This window comes from Myotis nattereri (genome assembly GCF_964212035.1).
Source record: "Myotis nattereri genome assembly, chromosome: 6".
Classification (NCBI taxonomy): domain Eukaryota; kingdom Metazoa; phylum Chordata; class Mammalia; order Chiroptera; family Vespertilionidae; genus Myotis; species Myotis nattereri.
Genome location: NC_138081.1, coordinates 74,169,181 through 74,192,573, shown reverse-complemented (window position 1 = coordinate 74,192,573; position 23,393 = coordinate 74,169,181). Strand labels below are relative to the sequence as shown.

The 23,393-nt window shown below is 34.9% G+C and overlaps 1 protein-coding gene across 7 annotated transcripts in view; it reads right to left on the bottom strand.

Annotated features, from left to right (window-relative positions):
- Nucleotides 1–23,393, bottom strand: part of REPS1 (RALBP1 associated Eps domain containing 1) — an 84,217-nt gene that overhangs the window by 11,130 nt on the left and 49,694 nt on the right. For 3 of the 7 annotated variants that reach the window (XM_081094525.1, XM_081094527.1, XM_081094529.1), the window contains exons 9-13: nucleotides 13,589–13,710; nucleotides 10,174–10,254; nucleotides 4,324–4,411; nucleotides 2,974–3,075; nucleotides 832–904 (exon numbers count right to left, since the gene is read on the bottom strand). In XM_081094525.1, the coding sequence (XP_080950651.1) occupies nucleotides 832–904; nucleotides 2,974–3,075; nucleotides 4,324–4,411; nucleotides 10,174–10,254; nucleotides 13,589–13,710 (466 nt within the window). The remainder of the gene's footprint in view (nucleotides 1–831; nucleotides 905–2,973; nucleotides 3,076–4,323; nucleotides 4,412–10,173; nucleotides 10,255–13,588; nucleotides 13,711–23,393) is intronic. The other 4 variants (XM_081094526.1, XM_081094528.1, XM_081094530.1 and 1 more) reach the window with 3 other exon arrangements.

Genomic DNA, 23,393 nt, shown 5'->3' with positions numbered 1-23,393 from the left:
ACTCACGCTCAACTCACCCTCAACTCACCTGGAGATGCACTTCTTTGCCACCAACTTTTTCTATATTCTGAAAAGAGTCTCATGGACTCTGGAAATCTAATCCTCACTTATAGGGATAAAAAGCAGAATAAAATCCAAGATGACTGAGAATTTTAAGAAACACAGGAAGAACTATGAAGAAGCAGCCTCTGACTCTGACCTCATTGGTGATTCTATATTACTAGCCTCTCTCTACATCCTCTAGGCACGTGGCAAAACGATACTTACCACACATAAGAAGTGAGAGGAGAAAGATACTTCTGTCCTGCACACAGTGTTCTGTGGACAGTAAAGCCCTTGAAGACAAACCCTTTCCACCCTCATCTTTTTAGTTTATGCCTGACAAGTTGTATGTAACACAGATCTTCAGGGTAAATAGGTAGCCCAACACTGGGCTGAGATTTTGGATAGCATTTTAAAACATAGAATTCTTTTGGTACTTGCCATAAGGCTATAAAAGAAAATCTGCGCATTTATCACTTAAAGAGACTCAGTTTATCTAAAGAAAGAACTGTATTAAATTGCTACTATCAAGAAGTTACCAGTCTTTCTTAAACCTTCCACAGAATGCCATGAGATAATAAGGGTTTCATCTGTTTTCTATTCAAGTTGGAAAAAAAATAAAAATTACTTCCCTTTTACATAAATCAATAGATAACCTAACAACCTTCAGAGAAGTGAAGAACTAAAGAATAGACAAAAATATGTAATTTATACTTGGTCCTACATAATTTTAAGTATTAAAATGTAACAAGATATTTTAATATGCTTTTTATTGACAGAAATACTGACCTTTGACGAGTTACATTGTTCCCGATCTGTTCTGGGTCTGAAGTAAAAGAGTCTGAACTACTGTAACCATCTGCTGATAAATGGAATATAGCCTACTTAATAATAATCATTTTTTTCACTTTAACTCTATGTGCCCCAACAAATATAACTGCATTATTGTTTCAAATCAGAGATATTCAGACTGGCTAACAGTTCATACCAGTTTTATTATAAAAAATTAAATGTATTTTGTATATTGTAAAAAAATTAAATATAAATCAAATAATTGCTTATTTATACAACAAAATACTATGCATTTAGTGTAAGTTATAATCTAGAAAAGTTAACATTTAATACCATAAATATTCAAAATAAGTCACATAGAAAGGATCACAAAACAGTACACACATTACAATTTCATTTTATATAAAAATATAGCATATGCACAGAATGGGGATTAAGCTTGACAATGAATGCTAACCATGGTCATTTGTGAAACAGTGAGATTATAAACATTTTTATTTTTATTATACTTCTACAGTAAGTGTGAATTACTTTTGTAATAAAAATCATTTTTAAAGAACAAATTAGAAATATTTTAAATAAAACATTTAAAAACTGTTAATGTGAAAAATTAAAAGTTTCACAAGAAAATAAAATGTGCTTAGGCAATAATAAAATTTATGAAATTAGCTAGAGGTTCCTAATTTTTCACCTGAGGAAATATCATTTTCAACTTCTTCAAAGTCCTATGAAGGAGCAGAGAATCCAGAAGCAGACTGACAGTTGTGACATAATACAGGAATTTTAAAATAGGAACTCGAGGAACAATATAAAGGAAAACTACCTATTCATTTTCAAGAATTATAACTTAAAGGGACTGGTTGTTTGGACATATTTCAAAATGTATCCCTTTTCTTGTCAAATCACTGAATTATTTAATTGGCAAAGAAAAAGGCTAACATATTTCTATTTGGATGTTCTAATGGGTATTGCAAACTTAAGATGTCTAAAACTGAATCCTCTTCTTCCCCCACAGACCTACTCCTACCAGAGTCATCCTAAATTCCCAGTTGCCCAGGCCAAAAATCCCATGAGCCACCCCGAGTCCTCTCTCACATATCCTATATCACATAGATAAGCAAATCCTGTGGTCTTTCCCTACAAAATACAGCCAGAACTTGGACCATTTCTCAGTATTTCTACTGCCACCACCATCGACCAAGCCATCATTTTCACTTATCTGCACCCCAAATAGTCTTTCCTGTTTTGGCTCTTGCCTTTTGGCTCGTTACCAGTATAGCAGCCAGAGTGATTCTGTTAAAGAAGGTCAGACCATGTCACTTCTCCATTCAAAACCCTCTAACAGCTTTTCATCTCACTCAGTAAGAGTCCATCTTAACCTGCTCTCAGGTTACTATTCTACATTTGCTACCTCTACCTGCTCAATTTGCTAGGTAGTTCTATTCTAGGTATTTGCTTGCTGTTCCCAGCAGAAGTATGGCATGTTTCCTAAATCAGGGCCTCACATTTGCTACTTCTGTGCCTTAAATGCCTTTGCTTCAGAAATTCACCCAGCCAAATCCCTCTACTCCTTTAAGATTTAACTCAAATGTCATCTTTTGGTAAGGCCTTCTTTAACCAGCTAATTGAAAGTCACTTCCTTTCCCCTTTCCCAACTTAATTTTTATCCAGGGTGTTAATCACCTCCTAGGACATGAGCTATTTTTCCCCCCTTTTCATCTTATCTCCCCTACAAAATGTAAGCTCCATAAAGGCAAAGGTTTTTGTTTGTTTATTTTACTGCTGAATCCTCAGTGTCTAGAACAGAGCCTGGCACATAGTATTCAATCAACACTGGCTGAATGACTGAATATATACACAATTTCTTGTGAGAGAAAGAAAGGATCTAGTGGGAAAGAGCCAATGGACTAAATCTGGCTAATTAAGAGGAATGGCAAACAGGAGATCTGCCCTGAAGAGGTTCAGGTGGCAATGGGGACACATTTACTCATACAGCGGGTAGGGTGTTTAAAAGGGTTGACTATTCTCTACTTTATTCAGTGAAAATAATATTAAATGGCTATACATTTGTATATTTCAGGCTCTAAATCCAGACTTAATAAATTTCTAGTGGAAGATGTTGTGGGATCTTTCACTTACCTACAGTATTTCCAGAAGCAAATTTCACTGATGAATTTATCTTATTTTCCTCTGAAAGGTCAGATGTTTTCACAAGTAATGGGCTAGTGGGATTAGTATGATCTAGTAGAAAAGAAAATTAGTAAGTAAAAATGTAAGATAAAGCCATTTGTATTAATAAATTTATAAAGCTCAGAGTATATGAGACCTAATTTAGATATTCCAAGGAAGTAGCCAATAAATCCATGGAAAATAATACAAAATAATATTTTTAATAAAAACAAATATAGCCTTGACCAGTTTGGTTCAGTGGATAGAGTGTCGGTCTGGGGACTGAAGGGTCCCGGGTTCGATTCCAGTCAGGGGCATGTACCTTGGTTGTGGGCACATCCCCAGTCGGGGGTGTGCAGGAGGCAGCTGATCAATGTTTATCTCTCATCGATGTCTCTAACTCTCTGTCCCTCTCCCTTCCTCTCTGTAAAAAATCAATAAAATGTATATTTAAAAAAAAAATTAAAAAAACAAACAAAAAAACAAATATAAATCTATTTATAGAGAATTTCTTTTCTGCCATATAGAAGATATTTTACAATAAAAAGTCAATTTGCATGTTCATATTTTGTTAATTTTATCCCTTTAGATAAGTTATTAAACAAAACATCACATAAATGGTTATAAGTAATTTATGATGTTGACTAATATAGGAAATTTATCTTTGAGAAACCCTAATTATAAAACATTTAATCTAAAATGAGGAGAAAATTGCCCTGACTGGGTGGCTCAGTTGGTTGGAGTGTCCTTCCATACACCAAAAGGTTGTGGATTTGATTCCTGGTCAGGACACATAGCGAAGTTGTGGGTTCAATCCCCAGTTGAAGCTCATATGAGAAGCAACTGATTGATGTTTCTCTCTCTCTCTCTCAAAAAATAAAAAAAATCAATAAATATACTCTTGGGTGAGGATAAAGAAAACTAAAACGAGAAGAAAATTCAAGAATTTAAGCAAAAGAATTTCAAAGCCAAAACTCACTTTAACATATGCTTCTTCAGTTACAATTTTAACATACTTTAAATGTAAATTCACAAAAATGATCATAAAACACAGTATCAGAAAATTCATATTTTCAATGTCCTTATTTAAGTTTTATAATTTAAATTCAATAATTTCCTTTTAAAAACTGTAAAATAAGTTAAAATATACATATAAGCACACACATATATGTATAACTGTAGAAAGTACTATGTTAAAAAATAAGCAATTATGAAAGAAATCTAAAGCCTGATAGAATAATTACTTCTGCATTTATGTAGTTGAAGCTGACCTAAAATCCTACCTGCTAACCTAATATAGACCAGCCACAGATTGCTTACCACTGCCAGTTCTTTTAAGTTCCATTTCCTGCATGTGGATTTTGCTTGGAGTCATACGAATGGGAACTGGATGAACAATAGCAGTATCCTAGGAACAAATGAGAGGAAATACAGAATTTGTATTAAAAATGCCAAATTGATACCAAGAAATAATAAAAATTAACAATATTTTAAAAACTGGTGAATAGACTCTCTCATTCACACTAAAGCAAGCATGAAAATGAATTTTTAAATTAAAATTATAGAATTATACGTAAAAAAATCAAGTACATGTCTAATAATCTGATTTTTTTATTAAAAATACATTTTAACTTTTGAGTGATTAAAGATTTGAATAAAAATAATAACCTTATAAAAATACAGTTTAAGATAGTATTCAAAGTGTGAAATGATCTGATGAAATCATACAAATTTGAACCTCTCAGGTTAAAGTGAGACAAACTACTTCATTAGAATCCAAAATTAAGTAGTAGACCAAACTCATTTTCAAGAAACTGCTCAAGAAAATTTGAAACTTTTCTTTTTCATCTATAAAACAGAGTTAAAGAGATACCTGCTATATTGTAACAGTAGGCACAATGCATACTTTCACTGATTAGTTTATAGAACTTTAAAATTTAGCCAAACATTTCCACCAAGGGATCCAGTTTTTAAGAGGGATAAGTAAGGCTCCTACTCTAAGATTCTAATATTTTCTTAAGCCATTCAAGATTATAATACATCTGATATTCCTAAACTTCATTAGTGACAAGTCTAGTTAGAAGGGTAAAGAAACTGATAGAAGAGACTTTTCAGAGTGAGAGAGTAAGGCCAGGAAGAGAAGATGAAGACAGATGGTAGCCTCTCTGAAAGGAAAGGAAGAGAAAGGTACACCTGGGTACACAGGTAAGCCTGACGCTGGGAGCTGCCATACCAGTGGAAGAACCAGAATAGGATCAAGCATTTGGCTTAAGAGCTACAGACCAGATGAAAAACACTGGGAAGGAGGCTCAGTTCCTTGTATGAGGAGTCAGTTCGCATTTTGTGTGTGCTGCTGCTAAGGACTGAATATTAGATCCTTAAATTTTGAATATCTAGTTGAGTTAAGTTTATAATTTAGTGTAAAGGATAATGATCTTTCAGTTTAAATCCAACACTATTTTGGTGACAGTACCAACACCAAGCCTCTGCTAGAGAAAGTTCTAGTATACCATTTCTTGTTTGCAGCTCTCCTTGGCTTATTCTTATAATCTCTAAATTCGAACAATTTATAACAAACAAATTAATTCTTTATTGCAATTATACTGATAAATCCTTTCATAGCATTTTCCTGTCTCTATATCAGTGAAATACTGGACAGGGTTCATGTATTATCCAATTGAAATGAACTAACATTTCCCCTACAACTCTATAATTACAGTTATAAAGGTGAACATTACAAGTGGATAGAAGGTTAGATTTCTCACATAATAATGAATCACTCACAGGGAAATATTTATAACAATACACTTAAAATGTTGTTATTGTTATAAAAACATGGCTTTAGAAATAAATACTATTTTCTTAACTTCCAATTTTAATAGCAGAAATAGCTGCTATGAAAATCAGAATTTAATATAAGGCAAGATTAAAGGAGAAAGAAATGATAGTTTGTGACACAATAAGTTCTTATTACAAACCCCCCAAAACTAGAAAAAAACAAGCAAGGATAATTTATTAGATGCTTTAAACTTGTAGTATTTATCTAACATATATTCTATGTGTATGTTTATAAAATCAAATTTATAAAGCTTATAACAGTTGGAAATATTAGTCTTTTCATATATTTTCAGTACAATAATGAAAATACATTAATGACTACAAAAAAATAATCATGAATGTTCTATTCACTATCCAAATAATTTCCTTAAGTTTCTGTACCAACAAAGCTTTTTGTATAGCATACTTCAGCCATACACTGACTGGTTGCTAAGAGCCTAAAATAGCTTTAGTCCAGCGGGTCTTAGCTACTTAGCAGGACAAGGTAATTCCTTGAAAACCAGAGACCGTATATCAGAGGATTCATTTATGACTGCGATGTTACAAATGAGTCAAAGCATGATAGAGGGCTCTGACTTTAAGCATTTGAACATCCCAGATGAAGAACCATGAATGCCTACTAGCCTCTGAGTCCTGAGTTACAAGATGTCAAAGTAACACTTTCTCTGCTCCAAACTAGCATCCCTAAATGTAAAAATAGAGATCACCTATTCAAATCATCCAAAGCCATTCGTAATTACTCATGGCACATTTGTGTCATCTATTTGGGTATTTGATTTCATACAATTTAGCATTTTATTGAATATTATATTAATGCTCACATAATCTATATTTTCTACTTGATTTAAATCCCATTATCCTGTCTATCTGAATCCAGCCCTGCCTACTTTCCATTTCTTAGTTCAGGTGCTCATCATCTCTCTCTTGATCCCATCAATCCTTCTTATTATAGCTCTTCCTTGACCCCATTTTATCATGGTACTTTTTAAAATAAATATATTTTTATTGATTTCAGAGAGGAAGGGAGAGGGAGAGAGAGATAGAAACATCAATGATGAGACAGAATCATTGATTGGCTGCCTCCTACACGCTCCCTACTGGGGATTGAGCCCGAAACCCAGGCATGTGCCCTTGACCAGATTGAACCCACGACCCGTCAGTCCCCAGGCTGATGCTCCATCCACTGAATCAAACCAGCTAGGGCTCATGGTACTTCTTATTAGCCAACAGTGTCAATGAGATTTAGTTTAGATCCTTGGTCTAATATACAAAGATCTTCCCAGTCCCATCATTCCCCCATACACATGTCTAGCCTATACTCTCACCACACTGAATTAATCCTGTTCATGATACTCGCTCTGCTTGGAATGCTCTTGTCCAAATCTGGCAATTCATAGTTCCATTCAAAACTCAGCATAAAAACTCCTTTATGGAAACCTTTTGGGGTAAGCTGGCCCATGATTCTCTGCCCAGAGTTTTGTTCATAGCCATGGATGGTAATTATCACAATCAGATGAATTACAATCATCAAGCTTATAATGAACTGTGGTGTGGTCTACTTAAGACTGGAATTTTGTTCCTGACATTTTTGTATTCCTAGAAAATATCACAGGCACCTAGAAAGGAGCTACATCAAACCAGGTGAGTTGGCTGGGCATAATCAGTGATCAAACTCACTTCCCTCTGTACTCTAAAGTACTCAGAAGCTCTATAGCACTCAAGATCAGGGATATCATGGAGAAGACTAGTGCATGACACTTCTCATCAGTCTAGAATTTCCTTCCAGAAGCAGATTCTTCCGGAGTCTATTAACTGATAAGAAGTTCAACAAAAGTAATCAAGTTTCTGGAAATGAAATGTCAGAAACTCAATTTCATCATTATTCCGGGAGCCTAATCATTAACCATTGCAGTTTGCATGTGAGGTCAGTGCACTGTTTCTAAGCGCTACAGAGCAGTGTGGAGCTCTTCATGGACTTTCACTTTATTGAGCAAATGGATAATTATTAAATTTTAGCTTTTAAAAAATATTACATTAAATATTTCCAACACTGTAATGTATGTTAAATTCACATTAGAACTGTGGTGTGTGTTTTTTTCCTAAATGATTGTTCTAATCTGAATGGACCTTATTTACTTACAATCCTTTACATAAACCTTGCAAAGGACCATTTGGAATTGTAGCTACTATCAGTGTATGTATAGGAACTATGTCAGTAAGTATTAAATGAGGGTTAAGAAATTCAGATCTTCAGTGAGAACAGTATATTCTCCTAATTCAAAATTTAAAGAGAAATTACTAGTTGGGGAGCAACGTTTAGATTTGTTTGCCACCATAAAAGAAAAAGGATGTTTCTAGGTACCATATTATAAATACTTAAGACTGGCAACTCTATCAAATTCAGAAGTCTAAATTGGAGTTTAAAATATCAATTAATAATTTTTAATTTTTCTAGAGCCTCCAGCCACACTAGAGATAACAAAAGAAAGTACTGAGCCATATTAAACCCTAGAGCAAGAATTCACAAATTTGGATATTATTTCCAATAGGTTACAAGAATATCAGTTATTAAGCCAAATATTTTCCTGCATTTCTTGTAAGTTATGAGTTAATTTATTTTGCCCCCAAATTCTATGTGTTTATATGTAATGTTCTTTCCTGGCCTGACAAATAATCATAATACTATGAATAATTATTTTCATGGCCTCTTAAGGGTTACAGACTAGAGAGTTTCTTTATTGCTACAGCAAACCTTTGCTTCCCAAGAAGTACTTTTACGAAGCACCTTAAATAAACTAACTTGACTGTGTAAGTAGAAGATAAGAATATGGAAAAATTTTCTTTTAGCTTATAGCACCTATCACTTCCCAAGAGATCTTAATAATAAGCAGCAAAAATTGTGTTTCCTTTTTATTTCTCCTTCACTTTTCAGAAACTAAAATAAAAAATTAATAAATGCCCTCAAAATAGCAAGAGAAGCCCTGACTGGTTTGGCTCAGCAGATAGAGTGTTGGCCTGCGGACTCAAGGGTCTCAGGTTCGATTCCGGTCAAGGGCATGTACCTTGGTTGCGGGCACATCCCCAGTGGGGAGTGTGCAGGAGGCAGCTGATCGATGTTTCTCTCTCATCGATGATTCTAACTCTCTATCCCTCTCCCTTCCTCTCTGTAAACAATCAATAAAATATATTTTTAAAAAAAGTAGCAAGAGAAGCAAAAGACACAGATGATTTACATATTAACTGACTCTTAAATTAATTATAAAACACTTCCATACATTATCTACTTGAATTCAATTTAACATCCTCTGTATTTCAAATAGATATAAAGCCTTTAAAATTATAAAACACACCAAAGATTCATTAAACTGTTGATGTACTATTATCTTTAAATACCACTTCTCCCAAATCCACATTAAATAAGAAGTCCATTTTTACATTTAATTCATGAATGCTGGCTGTCTTTGATCAAACATCTAAAAAGAATGCCTTCTCCGTATCTTTCCACTGAGCTCATTTTCTAATCCTACCTTTACACTCTTCTTCCCTTCCTACTTATTTCCTCTTTTCTTTTTGAAAAGTGGTTATTAGCATGTCCTTCTTTTTAAAAGAAAAAGCAGGAGTGAACAGTGAGAAGAATGATTAGCAACTAAGGTTTGGAAATGTTCAAATAACTTGAGGGACAGGTGGGTCATATATTAAATTAAATCTAAGGGAATATAATTTATTTTTGAAATCATGATGTGAACTTTGTAGCATTTTTCAGAGCAACACAGTAAACCACAGGAAGACAAGACAGGCTCCTTTGCACAATGGGAATCTTTGACTAACAACTCTGTTGTTTTGCTGAACTTGATTCTCTTCTAACAGAACTCAACATACTATTTAAGTCAAAGCCATACCATCTGGACTATTAAAATAAAAGATGACATTGCATATTTACATATGTAGTACATATTACATGATATGTAAGCATACAAATAAAACAGTATTTACTACGTGTAACTACACTAAAATAAATAGTATGTTTAATAGAACATACACTCAATTAGCAAATGAAAACAAGTCAACTAAATCAATTGTCACAAAATGCTTCTTTAGACACATGTACCAGCTTTTTAAAACATACAGTTTCACCAAAATAACTAGAAAATACAAACAATGGTAAAAAAAAAAATGTTCTTTCCACCATTAGGCACACAAAAATTGAAAAGCTTGCTACCATTTCTCTCTAAGCACTCCACTGAATCATGCATATCTGCTAAAAACCATAATGAATGGAAATTTGGGTTAATAAAATTAATTTCAAACAAGCAAGCTAAGTGATTGACTTACAGGATCAGCTGGTGCAATGTTAGAATCAAATTGGGTCAGAGTTTGTGAGCTTGAAGAGCGTTCACTAAATGTCTCCCACTGCTGAACAGACAGAGGAGAGACAAGTCAGCATGATGAGAAAGATGGAGTAAAAAGATCACTGGAGAAGATTTAGCAAAGTCATTCAGAGGTTGCACTGCAAGTTGTGTTTCATAGGCCTGACAAAATTCTGTAATTTCTATTTTTGAAATAAACATTTTATACTCATCTATGCTGGGTCATCTTGTAAGGTAAGGTGAGCACCTTCACAATCAAATGTATAGTAACAATTTATTGAAATCTCTATGAAGAGATTCAAAGCCTTACAGAGTTCAACCTCAAAAGAGACATAGGAACAAATAGAGTCTAAGTGGTATAAATAGCAACAAGGTAAAAATGTAAAGGGGTTTGTCTTGACTAGAGAAAGAATAACTTCAAATCCTCCTTTTAAAATTTAAATACTAATGCATTGATTTGGTGATGTTAGTGAATCTTGACTACCAAACTTTTGGTCAAAACAAAGCAAGTCATTGTGACTTGCCAGTGCCACCCCTGAAAGATGATTTTGTTATGTACGTGCACATATTTTGTACATATGTATACTTAATAAAATATAATTGTGATAAAGTGCAAAGAACTCTAGAATTATAATATATGTCTGAGCTTTTGTCAATCTGTAGCAAGTCAACCCCTGAAATCAGCACTATGAACAGGACCATGCCAGATCGAAAGACAGAGCTGCCAATCAGGCACCGCCCCCCGCTTCCCCCATGCTAGAAAAATCAGAGTGCGGCCACAATGAGAGCAAATCAAGCATCTGGGTATGTGTTATATATAGAGGATGTATTTTGATATGAAATACTACTCTCCTAAAAGAGGCACACAAATATCATACCTCTTAAAATTGGTGGAGTGATAAGACAATAATAATTATAGCAAATTCCATTTGTTTTAAAGATCTTGGTAATAAAATAGTATAGAATTTTTATATCAAAACTGCATTAAAATTTGATTCTTGAGAATTTTACTCTGAGGAGGGAAAAACATCTACACATATACAATATATACAAACGAATGTTTACACACAGACAAACCTATCCCATTAACCAAAATCCTCTTTTTGTAATTCAGCATGGAAAAGCATACATTTTTATGCTTCAAAGTTCGACTTATTTAAAATAGTGATATTCCATTTGAGAAGACTTGTAGAAATAAAATATTAGCAAATTAATACATTGATGAAAATTATCTACAAAAATGGCTAATACAATCATTCAACAACTCTGCCTACAAATTTTAAAATCATGAAAATTAAGACATTGATGTATTCAAAGTGATTCTTGAATAACAAAACTTCATTCTTATCATGGGACATCACTTCAAAGAAGTGATTTACCAATATTTGTTGTTAATAATTATTGTTTCTTCAATAATTATTGTTGCATGTGCATAGAGGAATTTTTAAAACCCTAATGATCTAAACTTTTACATGTAGATTTTTGCCAAAAAGAAGGGATTTATTTACCTATTTGGCTGTATGAAGTTTTACTTGGTTTCACAAGACTGTATGCAAGCTACCTAGAGAGCAGAGAGACACTTTTATCTTCATAACTTTAGTATAATGGTTAGGAGCACAGCTCTGGATCCAGACTACTGGAATCGTAGTTATACTGTACAACCTTAGGCAAGTTATTTAACCTCTCTGTAATTCAGTTTCACCATCTGTGAGATTAATAATACTATAAGATTGTTATGAGGAAGTAGAGTTCATATATGTAAAAATCTTTTAACAGAACTGGCACATCCCAAGTGCTCAACACATATTAAGGCTTATTATTAGTGCTGTAGTTATTAGTAGTATTATTCCTTGCAATGTCTCATCCATTTTTAGATGCCGAATAATTATCTGTTGAAAGGATCATTAGTGCTTTGTGTAGAGATTTATTAAGATGTCTCAAAATCAATGTTAGTTTTATTAGCATTTTGATTTTCCACAGAGTTAAAAGAAAAATAACATGACATTCATAGCCGAATTATTACTGAATACTACAAAATGAAACTTGCTCTGACTATCTAAAAAGAAAAAGTGCAACTGCTTAAATCAGAATATGGAAGGGACTTCTATTCCTGGTCTTTAATGATCACACACAATTTTATTTAGAATGAATATGGGCTTTAGAATAGAGATGCTTTAGAAAGAGCTGCTTTTATTTATGAGCTGGTATCAATGGAATAACTACTCTTAATCTGATATTACTTTTTAAAAATGAGCAAGTAGTTTCAAGAGTAATGACCCCACTCTTTATAAAGCCTCTTTACTAGTGAATTATTTCAAGGCTTAATTCCTCCCTCTAGAAAAACTTATATATAAGACTTTACATCCAACAGTATGACAAGTGCTATGCGTTAGGTACAGTATCTGTGATTATGTCATAAAGCAGCAGCAAGTACTTTAAACCTGCCAGTTACTTCTGTTTTTCAACTCTCCAAAATTAATGAATGTCTCTTTAATTCAGTACTTTATTACTGGTTTTAAAAGATATGAAAAGTCCAGACGTTTAGAACTTTTTCCTGAAAGTCAACAAACTTTTAAATTTTTAAGCACTACCTAAAAGTGATTTAAGGCAGAAAAAAGTTACTTATTCACAAAGAAAACTGCTCTAACAGGCTAGAACAGCTACTTTTTAGCTGAAGTTCTATAGAGCACTAAGGTTCTAATCAGAGTGGCCCCACTTTTATAGTTTTATATAATGGAGTTCCCAAGTAATGAGGAGGAGAGGGGGTGCATTTGTCTCAAATTCTGTTTTGCATGTTATCCTTAATCTTATATATAATATCCTTTAACCACTGCGTTTATTAGGGTTTAATTCCATATTGTATTAAATAAAACTAAATTATTATCAATAGCTTGGGTTGAAGAAAATACTTTTTTCATGTGGAAGGCAGGATTAGTGACTTCTCATATCACTTTCAATACTAAGATTCCAAAATTATTATCACATACAGGAATGAGAAGTGGTGTGACATGGTGGGTGTGGTAACTGACTACAGGTCAAAGGACTTGTGTTCAAATCTAAGCTCTTGTTCTTCAGTGGTTATGAGTTATCTTGGCCAAGACATTCACCCTTTTGACTATAACCTGCATGTTCCTGCCCCATCTAACTCACAGGGTTTTAGGAGGAATGAGTGGTGAAAACCAAATGACAGTATATATATATGAAAAAGTACTTTGAAAACCTCAGAGTCACATAATTACAAACACTTATCATAGCCCTACTTTATATGCTCTCTTAGCTATGCATACCTGCTGAAAGAGCTCTATGCTGAAATTACTGTTTGGAACGTCTTACCTTAACAAAGTTAATGTTAAATGAAAGGAAAGGGAAGCTTTGCTAACCTCACTGCTCTGATTCATCTCTGGCCAAGTCTGGTTTAGTGACGGCATTGATGGTGACTTGCTTGGAGGTGCTTCTGCAGGCGAGCCGGAATAACCTACCTCACCTGTCTGATCCCCAACATCTGCAATTGAAAAACAGAAATTCTTCATAAATAATATAATTTAGTTTAGGAATATTACTTAAAAAAAAAAACCCTGAAGATTTGACAAGTAGTAATTGATAATCTGAATTTCCTTTCCTCATGTTCCTAAAATAAACATTTTTATATTAAATGTCAACTGTAATTGAAAAATAAACATTTTAACAGTCAGACAAATAGGCAGTACTTATTCCTGCTACTTATTATCTACCCAAAACCAAAGCTTTCCATGAAAATAAATTCTAGTTAGGAATAGAAAAAGAGTATTAGGCATAATAATACATCTAGCACAGATGTTTTAATCATTTTCTGATAATAGGGCTGAATTTGTAGCAGATCCCAAAGTGTATTTTATGGAATATTAATGTGAGGTACTTTAAAAAATTAGGTTTAATAAATTTTTTCTATTCAAATTTGGGAATACTGTAACTCCCTGTTGGAGCAACTCCATGAATATTTGTATATGAAGGACTTGTAATGTCTCAGAGCAAATGAACTATTTAAATCCTTTTCCCCCAAACACAAACCTTTTTTTATCAAATAAAATCCCTCAATATTCTCTTGGAATATACTTTGGGAAATGCTAATTTACACTAAGTCACTCACATTTTCTCTACAAGGCTCCTGTGTTACCAAAAAGCAGCATATATTTGCAGGGCAGAGAGTAAAAGGAGAGGAAGAGTCCCAGGCATGAGTGAAAAGCAGTCAATGAGCCCACAACCAGAGAAAGTTTTGTCATTAAGCTCCTGGCACTTAAGCTTCACTGAGAACGCTACAAATCCATGACACCATTGCAAAGCAGTTTTTAAAGTATTATGTGGTAGCACATTCTGCTTGTGAGTAGTTAAGCCCTAATTTAAAATATCACTTGAATTTCAATTTGAGAACAGAAGGAATTTCAATGGTAACTTAATTCTCATTCCAATCTTCCCAAGCTTTACATATCTTTGAATATAATCCCAGTCTGAAAATGAAATAATTGCCAAATTTATGGGGAGTACTTAATCTATTTAGAACCTGTATCAAAACATTGTCCCAGCATCTGTCACTATCTCACTGCTTGACCATGGGCAAGCTGAATAAGACAGCACCTGAGTTTCTCCATCAGAAAGAAAGACATTTGCCATTAAACGTTAGCACTGTAGTTCAAATTCCTAAATAAACAGTCATACAATAACTTAGCAATGTATAGGTTTTAACCTTTCAATCTATTCAAAAGTAAATCCTTCACATTTTAGTGCCTAACACAGAACCTAATACATACTATGTACACAAATCTTTATTTAATGAGTTGCTTTTTGTGTTCTTCTTCATTAAATTCATTCTCCTTTGCTGTTATTTTCCCAGAACCAAAGCTAACTACCAGTATTTTGAAAAAGTACTCAATTTCTCTTTGCCCTTTATTACATGACTACTATCTCAAAATACTTCCCCTTTTTTGTAGTCATATCAAGTTCTAATTTGCAGTCTAGCAGCAGATTTTGATAAATTTTTGTTTTGTAAGATTGGAAATTGTTGCTATTTCTTAATTCCACCCCTTTCTTGATAAAAATGTTGTAGTATAAAAACAATAAGAGACAGAAAGGCTTCCAGTAACATTCTATGAAGAACTCTTAAATCAAAGCTCTTACAGAAAAAACTAATGAAATAATATTTATAATGAATAGTAGCAGCAAATTCCTCATGGGAATAGCTTGTAGCTTTAGTGTGAACAAAAATTATGGATTTTTTTCCTATGATAACAAAGAGAAAGAAAGTTAAGGAAAGGATATAATGGCTATAAATCTGAATTTAATGAAACTGAAACTCTGTTAGGAGGATGGTGAATGGAGAAGTGTCTTTAAGAGATCCAGCAAAGCAGTTGTTGAAGAAAAATAAATAGAATTAAAACAGTATTAACTATAAGGTGACTAATTTTCAAAAGAACCTATCTACAGTCAGACTATATTACTTGAATTTCACATATCATCTTAGGGTAAGCTGGGGCCCTGCCCTGGCTTTCTCATGTCAGTCTTCTACTAGCAAATTTAGGTCCAGACGGTACCCTACCCCCATATCAGGGCAGTTATAATTTGGGATAGATTCTGGGAACCTCTGTGATTCACTGGTACAAAGTTGTAGTGGATGTAGCCTCTTGAAGTATACTATTCACTCAAATAATTATACTTCATAAGTATTCCAACAGAGTCATTTTCCTAGAATAGCAGTTCTCAAACTGTGGATCATGGACTCCAGGGAATCCCCATGACTCTTTTAGAGCATCTGAAAAGTCAAAAAGATTTTGTAATCATCATATTATTATTTTTCTCTCCTGTGCTGGCATTTGAACTGATGATGCAAAAGCAATGGTGGGTAAAACTGCTGGCTTATCAGCAAGAAACAAGGCAGTGGCACCAAAATAATACAGGGGTGGGCAAAATAGGTTTACAGTTGTGAGGACACGAAACAGAGTTTATCCTTGTATTTTTATTTATTAATTATTGTATTTTTCCCCATAGGAACAATTGTAAACCAACTTTTGCCCCATCCTGTACTAGTCATTGTATTCTTCACCCCCACATATTCCAGTTTAAATAAATAGGCATGGCAATGTCACTGCAGAACGTTCACAATTAAGCGGTAAAAATTATTTTATTAAATCTCAGCCCTGAATACACATCTTTTTAATAGTCTTTGTAGGAAAAAGGGGAAATATATGTTTGCAATTTTATATAATGGAGTCCCAAAGTAATGGGGAGGTGCAATATATATTGCACTTTTGCTCTTTATCAGAGCACAGTGATGATCATCCCCAGGAAGTGGTCTTGAGTGATTTGGCTGTGAGTTGAACAGGCCACTTTTTTCATGGAACATGATTTTTCTTAAAAGAACAGCTGACAAACGAATTATTCAGACTTTTACACATTTTCTCAAAAATGAGTTAAGTGAGCCTGTCATTTCAGGAAAACAACTGTCTTTAGTATTGTTACTAATGACAAACTTTGCGCTTTTAAGAGAAAATTAGAATTTTGGAAAATGTGTATCCGTATCTGTATAACTCAATGAACCAATATTTTACAAATAATTATGTTATAAAATCATGCATGGGCAAAAGATTAATCCAAAGTATATTCAAAGTGCAAAACAGATCTATGGAATTTAACATAACAGTACAAATAATTCATTAATATGGTTTCAGCTTTCACATTGCAATTAACCTTTAAGAAATTACCATTTGTTGACATTTGGTATGGTAGCAAAGAATATCCATAATTACAAATTTGAATTTCATGTGTCATGAAATATTCTCTTTATTCTCCAACGATTAAAAAGAAAAAGAAATAATCACCACTTTTTAGTTGTGGGCTATAGAAAAACAGTCGGCTGACCGGATTTGGCACTCAGTGCTTAGTCTGCAGACACCTGATACCTCAAACAAAATAATATCTAACCGCCTGAATGCAGAAGCAAATATGAAAATCCAGCTGTCTTCTACTAAAATAGATATTAAAGAGATTTACAAAATGTAAAAACAATGCTATCCTTTTCATAATTTTTTCTTTTATTTTGGGGAATATAGTTATTTTTCTAAAATATGTATGCTAATATTTAGGGAGCTTATAATTGTAATTTTTAAAAAGCTGTAAATTTTTTTAAAATTTATCATTTTTAATTTCTAATAGGGCAACTATTGATAGATCTAAGTCACATAAACAGAAGTTCTTTAGGATCCACAATAATCTTTAAGAATGTAAAGGGGTTCTAAGACTAAAATATTTTTTAAAAAATTTAGTCTGTCTTTGAAAACCCCAAAATTATTTCTGGATGAATTAGCAGAATTACACATTGCTTCTTTCCCATTTCATATACAGAACAACAAATGGCAGTAGAAAAAGAGCAAATTACCTATGTTCTAGAAAATAACAGTCATGAGCATTAAGTCTGTAAATAAGCTATATCCCCTTCTACCAACCTGGCTCCCTATGAATATTCCAACAAAGAGCTTCAGGCCCGCCCACAAATGTTTGTCTACAGTCCGTATCCTCACGGAGGCAGGGGTATAGTTTTACTCTTACCTGATGCAGTGTTCCAACCTAGCCTCCTGCTGGAACACTGTGTCAACCCTGCCTCCCTCCTGAGGGTTCTGCTCTGCCCCTGACATCATCAGAGCATCAGGGCTGAAAAAGAAGAGCATGAGCCTAAATTATTTGTTAAAGTCAACCCCAAAAGGGCTTTATGCAAAAAGTATTTCCATGTATAAGAGTGTGCCTGGAATACACAACACTGTGTGATCATATTGACTGACATACTGTCCGGCTACATTTAAAAGTTAGCAACAAGTGCAAATTAAATGAGTGCAAACCATATTTTCTGTATTGCACTAGAAAATAAAAATGCTCTCAGAAGTCTCATCCTTCTAGCCTCGAAAGACGCTGAAAAGTCTGCAGATTCAATTCAGTGCAGTGTACCTGCCAAACCACCTTTCTCAAAGACCTTCAGGTTTTTTAAAAAATATATTTTATTGATTTTTTACAGAGAGGAAGGGAGGGGGATAGAGTCAGAAACATTGATGAGATAGAAACATCGACCAGCTGCCTCCTGCACACCCCCCACTGGGGATGTGCCTGCAACCAAGATACATGCCCTTGACCGGAATCGAACCTGGGACCTTTCAGTCCACAGGCCGACGCTCTATCCACTGAGCCAAACCGGTTACGGCAAGACCTTCAGTTTTTACCTGGGCTTATCACCTACCCACCCTGGACTTCTGTTATTTTCTTAGTATTATATTCAACACACTAAAAAATTGTTTCAAAAATGACTTGTCAGCTATTATTAATCTTATAGAAATATATACTAGTACATACATTCCTGAAAGTCTTATGGTTTTAAACTTATTTTGTTTTCAAGTAGCAATACTTGTTGGAAAAATTCTTCAATCATAAAGACTCAAGGTTCCAATTTCACTTAATAGCTTCCTCAAAGCAAAAGTAAACTATAGCTTTTATTTATATGAAATAGCAATATTATTCTTATGAAAACAAATATTTAAAAGATACACAGGTTTTGATAAATTTTAAGTCTTCAATAAAAACTAGAAATGGGACCTTTTTCATTCATTCTTAAAAGACAGGAAAAGAAATTAAAGAAATTAAAGACAATTTCAGATACACTTTGTTTTGAGTATTATATACATCAAAAACTATATTCTATTTCCAAAATTCATTCCATTTCTCTCAACATGCCATAAAATGGAACTTATTCAGTATGCTGACCTTAAGAATGTCTATATAGAAATCTACAGGTTTTAAATTAAAATGAAAGATTAAAAAAAAGGAAGTAAAATGGGTCCAACAAAGTTTGAAATGAAACAAAGCAATTACCCAAAATATGAATTAAATTGTACTGACTGCCTTTTTGGGCAGTACTGATCAACATTTTAGAGAAACTACTATTTGATTCAGCTATTCTACTTCAAAGAATATTACCTACAGATATATAGGAGTTTTGCATTACCCAGGACAACTAAAAATGGAAAAAGCCCTTTTAGATACAGGGGAGAAACCAAGATGGCGGCATAGGTAAGCGCCGGAGTTTGCTGCCTCAAACAACCACTTCAGAAATACAACTGAGGGACTGAACGGACATCATCCAGAACCACAGGAAGGCTGGCTGAGTGGAAGTTCTACAACTGGGAGGAAGGAGAAAAGCATGCCGAGACTCAGAGGAGGTGCAGTGCTGAAGTAAAATACTAGGGTGTGGAGTGCATGCAGAGCGGGCTGGTGGCTGAGGGTGTGGTTGTCGTTTTCAATCGGGAGGGAGTCTCAGGCTCTGAGCTCCAGTTCCGGGCGGGTCTCTGGGGACCCAGACTCATGCGGGAGAAGCGGTACTGCCTGGCATCGGTCAGAACCCGAGGGCAGCTTTCTCTCCGTGGGGCCTGTAGCAGTGATTACTGGGACACTGAGAAGCAGAGCCTCTGAGGACAAGACTGAGAGCAGCCATAATTGCTAACCCCGCCCTGTTGATGCCATGGGACCCGCCCCATCCAAGCCCTGCAGGGAGACTTTTGCTGGATAGCTTCAGGCAAAGGCTAGATTAGCACCTCCCTAGAGATCCAGGAGCCAGGAAGCCCAGAGGTCAGAGTGGGACCATCCAGTTTGCACCCGTGGAACCATAAAAGACACACTCAGGGGGCAGACTCAGTGAGCACCAAAGGCCCATCAAAGCAAGTCTAGCCCCAGAGGGGTGTCTCCAGCACAGAAGCTCTCCCACTGCAGACACAGCTGATTCTCACAGCCAATTGGCCTGGAGGTCAATTCCTCACAGTGATAACTACAACAATCAAGGCTTAATTACAACAAGACTGTGCACAAAGCCCACAAGGTCGTGCACCAAGAGTGTCTACCTCAGGTAATTGGGACACTTAGCACAGAAAGGCACTCTATTGACACAGCGAAGCATAAAAAATGCTGAGACAAAGAAACAGGACACAAACGACAGAATTGGAGGAAAGCAAACTGCTGGATATAGAGTTCAAAACCACACTTTTAAGGTCTTTAAAGAACTGCCTAGAAGCCGCCGATAAATTTAATAAGGCCCTCGAAAAGACTGGTGAAACCGCCGATAAATGTAGTGAGATCCTCAAGAAGACTGGTGAAACCCTCGATGTTGTGATAAAGAACCAACTAGAAATTAAGCATACACTGACTGAAATAAAGAATATTATACAGACTCCCAACAGCAGATCAGAGGAGTGCAAGAATCAAGGCAAAGATTCGAAATGCGAGGAAGCAAAAAACACCCAACCGGAAAAGCAAAATGAAAAAAGAATACAAAAATCCGAAGATAGTGTAAGGAGCCTCTGGGACAGCTTCAAGCGTACCAACATCTGAATTATAGGGGTGCCAGAAGATGAGAGAGAGCAAGATATTGAAAACCTATTTGAAGAAATAATGACAGAAAACTTCCCCTACCTGGTGAAAGAAATAGACTTCCAAGTCCAGGAAGCACAGAGAACCCCAAACAAAAGGAATCCAAAGAGGACCACACCAAGACACATCATAATTAAAATGCCAAGAGCAAAAGACAAGGAGGGAATCCTAAAAGCAGCAAGAGAAAGAAAATCAGTTACCTACAAGGGAGTCCCCATACGACTGTCAGCTGATTTCTCAATAGAAACTTTGCAGGCGAGAAGGGAGTGGCAAGAAATATTCAGAGTGATGAATACCAAGAACCTACAACCAAGATTACTTTATCCAGCAAAGCTATCATTCAGAATTGAAGGTCAGATAAAGAGCTTCACAGATAAGGAAAAGCTAAAGGAGTTCATCACCACCAAACCAGGATTATATGAAATGCTGAAAGGTATTCTTTAAGAAGAGGAAGAAGAAAAAAAAAGGTAAAGATACAAATTATGAACAACAAATACACATCTATCAACAAGTGAATCTAAAAATCAAGTGAATAAATAATCTGATGAACAGTATGAACTGGTGATTGTAATAGAATCAGGGACATAGAAAGGGAATGGATTGACTATTCTTGGGGGGCGGGGGAAAGGGTGTGGGGTTGAGGGAAGAGATTGGACAATAATTGTGCACCTATGGATGAGGACAGTGGGTGGGGAGTGAGGGCGGAGGGTAGGGTGGGAACTGGGTGGAGGGGAGTTATGGTGTGAAAAAGGAGTAACTAATGTAATAATCTGAACAATAAAGATTTAATTTAAAAAAAAAAGAAAAAGAAAAAAGAAAAAGCCCTTTTAAAGTTAGTCAACTTACAATAAGGACTTTAATTTCATAAAGTGAAAAAGAAATTTGATTGGCATTTTGTCTTCAAAACGTACACAGAAAATCATAAAAATGTGCACAGAAAACAAAGAATGAAAGATGTTAAATTTTGTGGGTGCAATTTGGTGGCAAAATAAAGGCATGAATTCAGTCAATAAATTTACTGAGGACCTACATAAATACAGTAAATAAAAATATGTATTGAGCAAAAAGACAAGGCTCCCATTTCCATGGAGTTTTCTTTTTAGCAGAAGACAGATACCCTTTACTTCACTTTTGACTTTTACAACACAATAGTAAAGAAAAAGGCAATTTCTAAAAAAAAATAAAAAAATTAAAGGTACAATTAATTATTCCAAGAACTTTTACTAATCCACTGATATTTAAACTATCATCTTTTAAAGCCCCTAGTGTGTCATCTTGTAAAGGTTTGCTCAAGTATCATCTATCCAACCTTGCTTGTCAATGTCTTTGCCAGAAAATCAAGCAGTTCTAATTATTATGGCCAATTTCATTAAATGGTGCATCTTTGCCAATATTTGTAATTGTATTGATTTCTGAGCTATAATACCCAACTATCTTGAGATAAATAATTCTAGTGTTAAAAGTGTATTTGTGTGTGTGTGTCGGGGGGAGAGGCTTGAGAAGTAATTCCTTAATTTGAAAGTTAATGAGCAATATTAATGCATATTTTCATTATTTTTTTCCTCTGCAACTAAGGGCACTTGGAGAGTGAATTTTCAAAAACAAAAAATACTGAGTTCTTTATATAAAAATATATGTAGAAGCATATCCACTGCAGCACTGTTTTAAAGGTAAAGCCAAGAAACGACCTCAAAACCCATCAATAAGAGACTGGTTAAATTAAGGTATCAGGTCTGTAGATGACAAAGTGCAAAGATGTCCAATATTATAAGAAAAAACAATCAAGGATGTACAGTGTGAATGCAGTTGTGTTAAAACAGATATCTGCATGTGCTACTTGTGTAAGCTTTTATGTTTAAATTTTCTGGATGAATACAGAAAAACTCTTAACAGTGATTAACTCACATCAGTCTAGTTTCAACTATAAATCTGCATAATAAACATCATTAAAAATTTCTGGCTTTTAAAAACATTCATTTTAGAAGTACTTTTAGGATTTTGAGGATTTACAAGAATAATATTAACAATAATGAAAATTTGCTCAAATTTACTGTATAAAGCAGTGGTTATGAAAGAGAAGACAGAATGGGGAGCACATTCCTTTCCCTCTTTGAGTGTTGAGTCAGATATTGAGTTGTTGACATGAGCATTGTGCGTGAAAACAGAAAACAGTTTTAAAAAAAAGTAGTTCAGCCATTTAGTCATTTAAAAAACATCTACTTATGTACTCAATTTGCATCCTCTAGGTCAGTGGTTGGCAAACTGCGGCTCACGAGCCACATGAGGCTCTTTGGCCCCTTGAATGTGGCTCTTCCACAAAATACCGACTTTTGCGCATGGGCCACAAAGTTTCAATTGCACTGTACGTGTGCGCCTGCACGTGGTATTCTGTGGAAGAGCCACACTCAAGGGGCCAAAGAGCCACAGTTTGGCGACCACCGCTCTAGGTGCTGAGATAAAATGAACAAGACCAATCTAGTTACCCACCCAAGAGTCTCTAGTGTAGCTTAAGAGAGATATATCCTATCTAATAATAGACAAACATGGTAATTAACCGAACCTCTGATATGCTTCCCATTGGCTAATCAGGGCGATATGCAAATTAACTGCCAACCAAGATGGCGGCCTGCAGCCAGGCAGCTGAAGCGAACAGGAGGCTTGCTTGTCCAGTGATGGAGGAAGACAAGGTTCCCCGCCTGCCGCTGCTGGCCTCTGAGCTGCAGTCTAAGAAACAATGTTGCAATTATAGAAGCT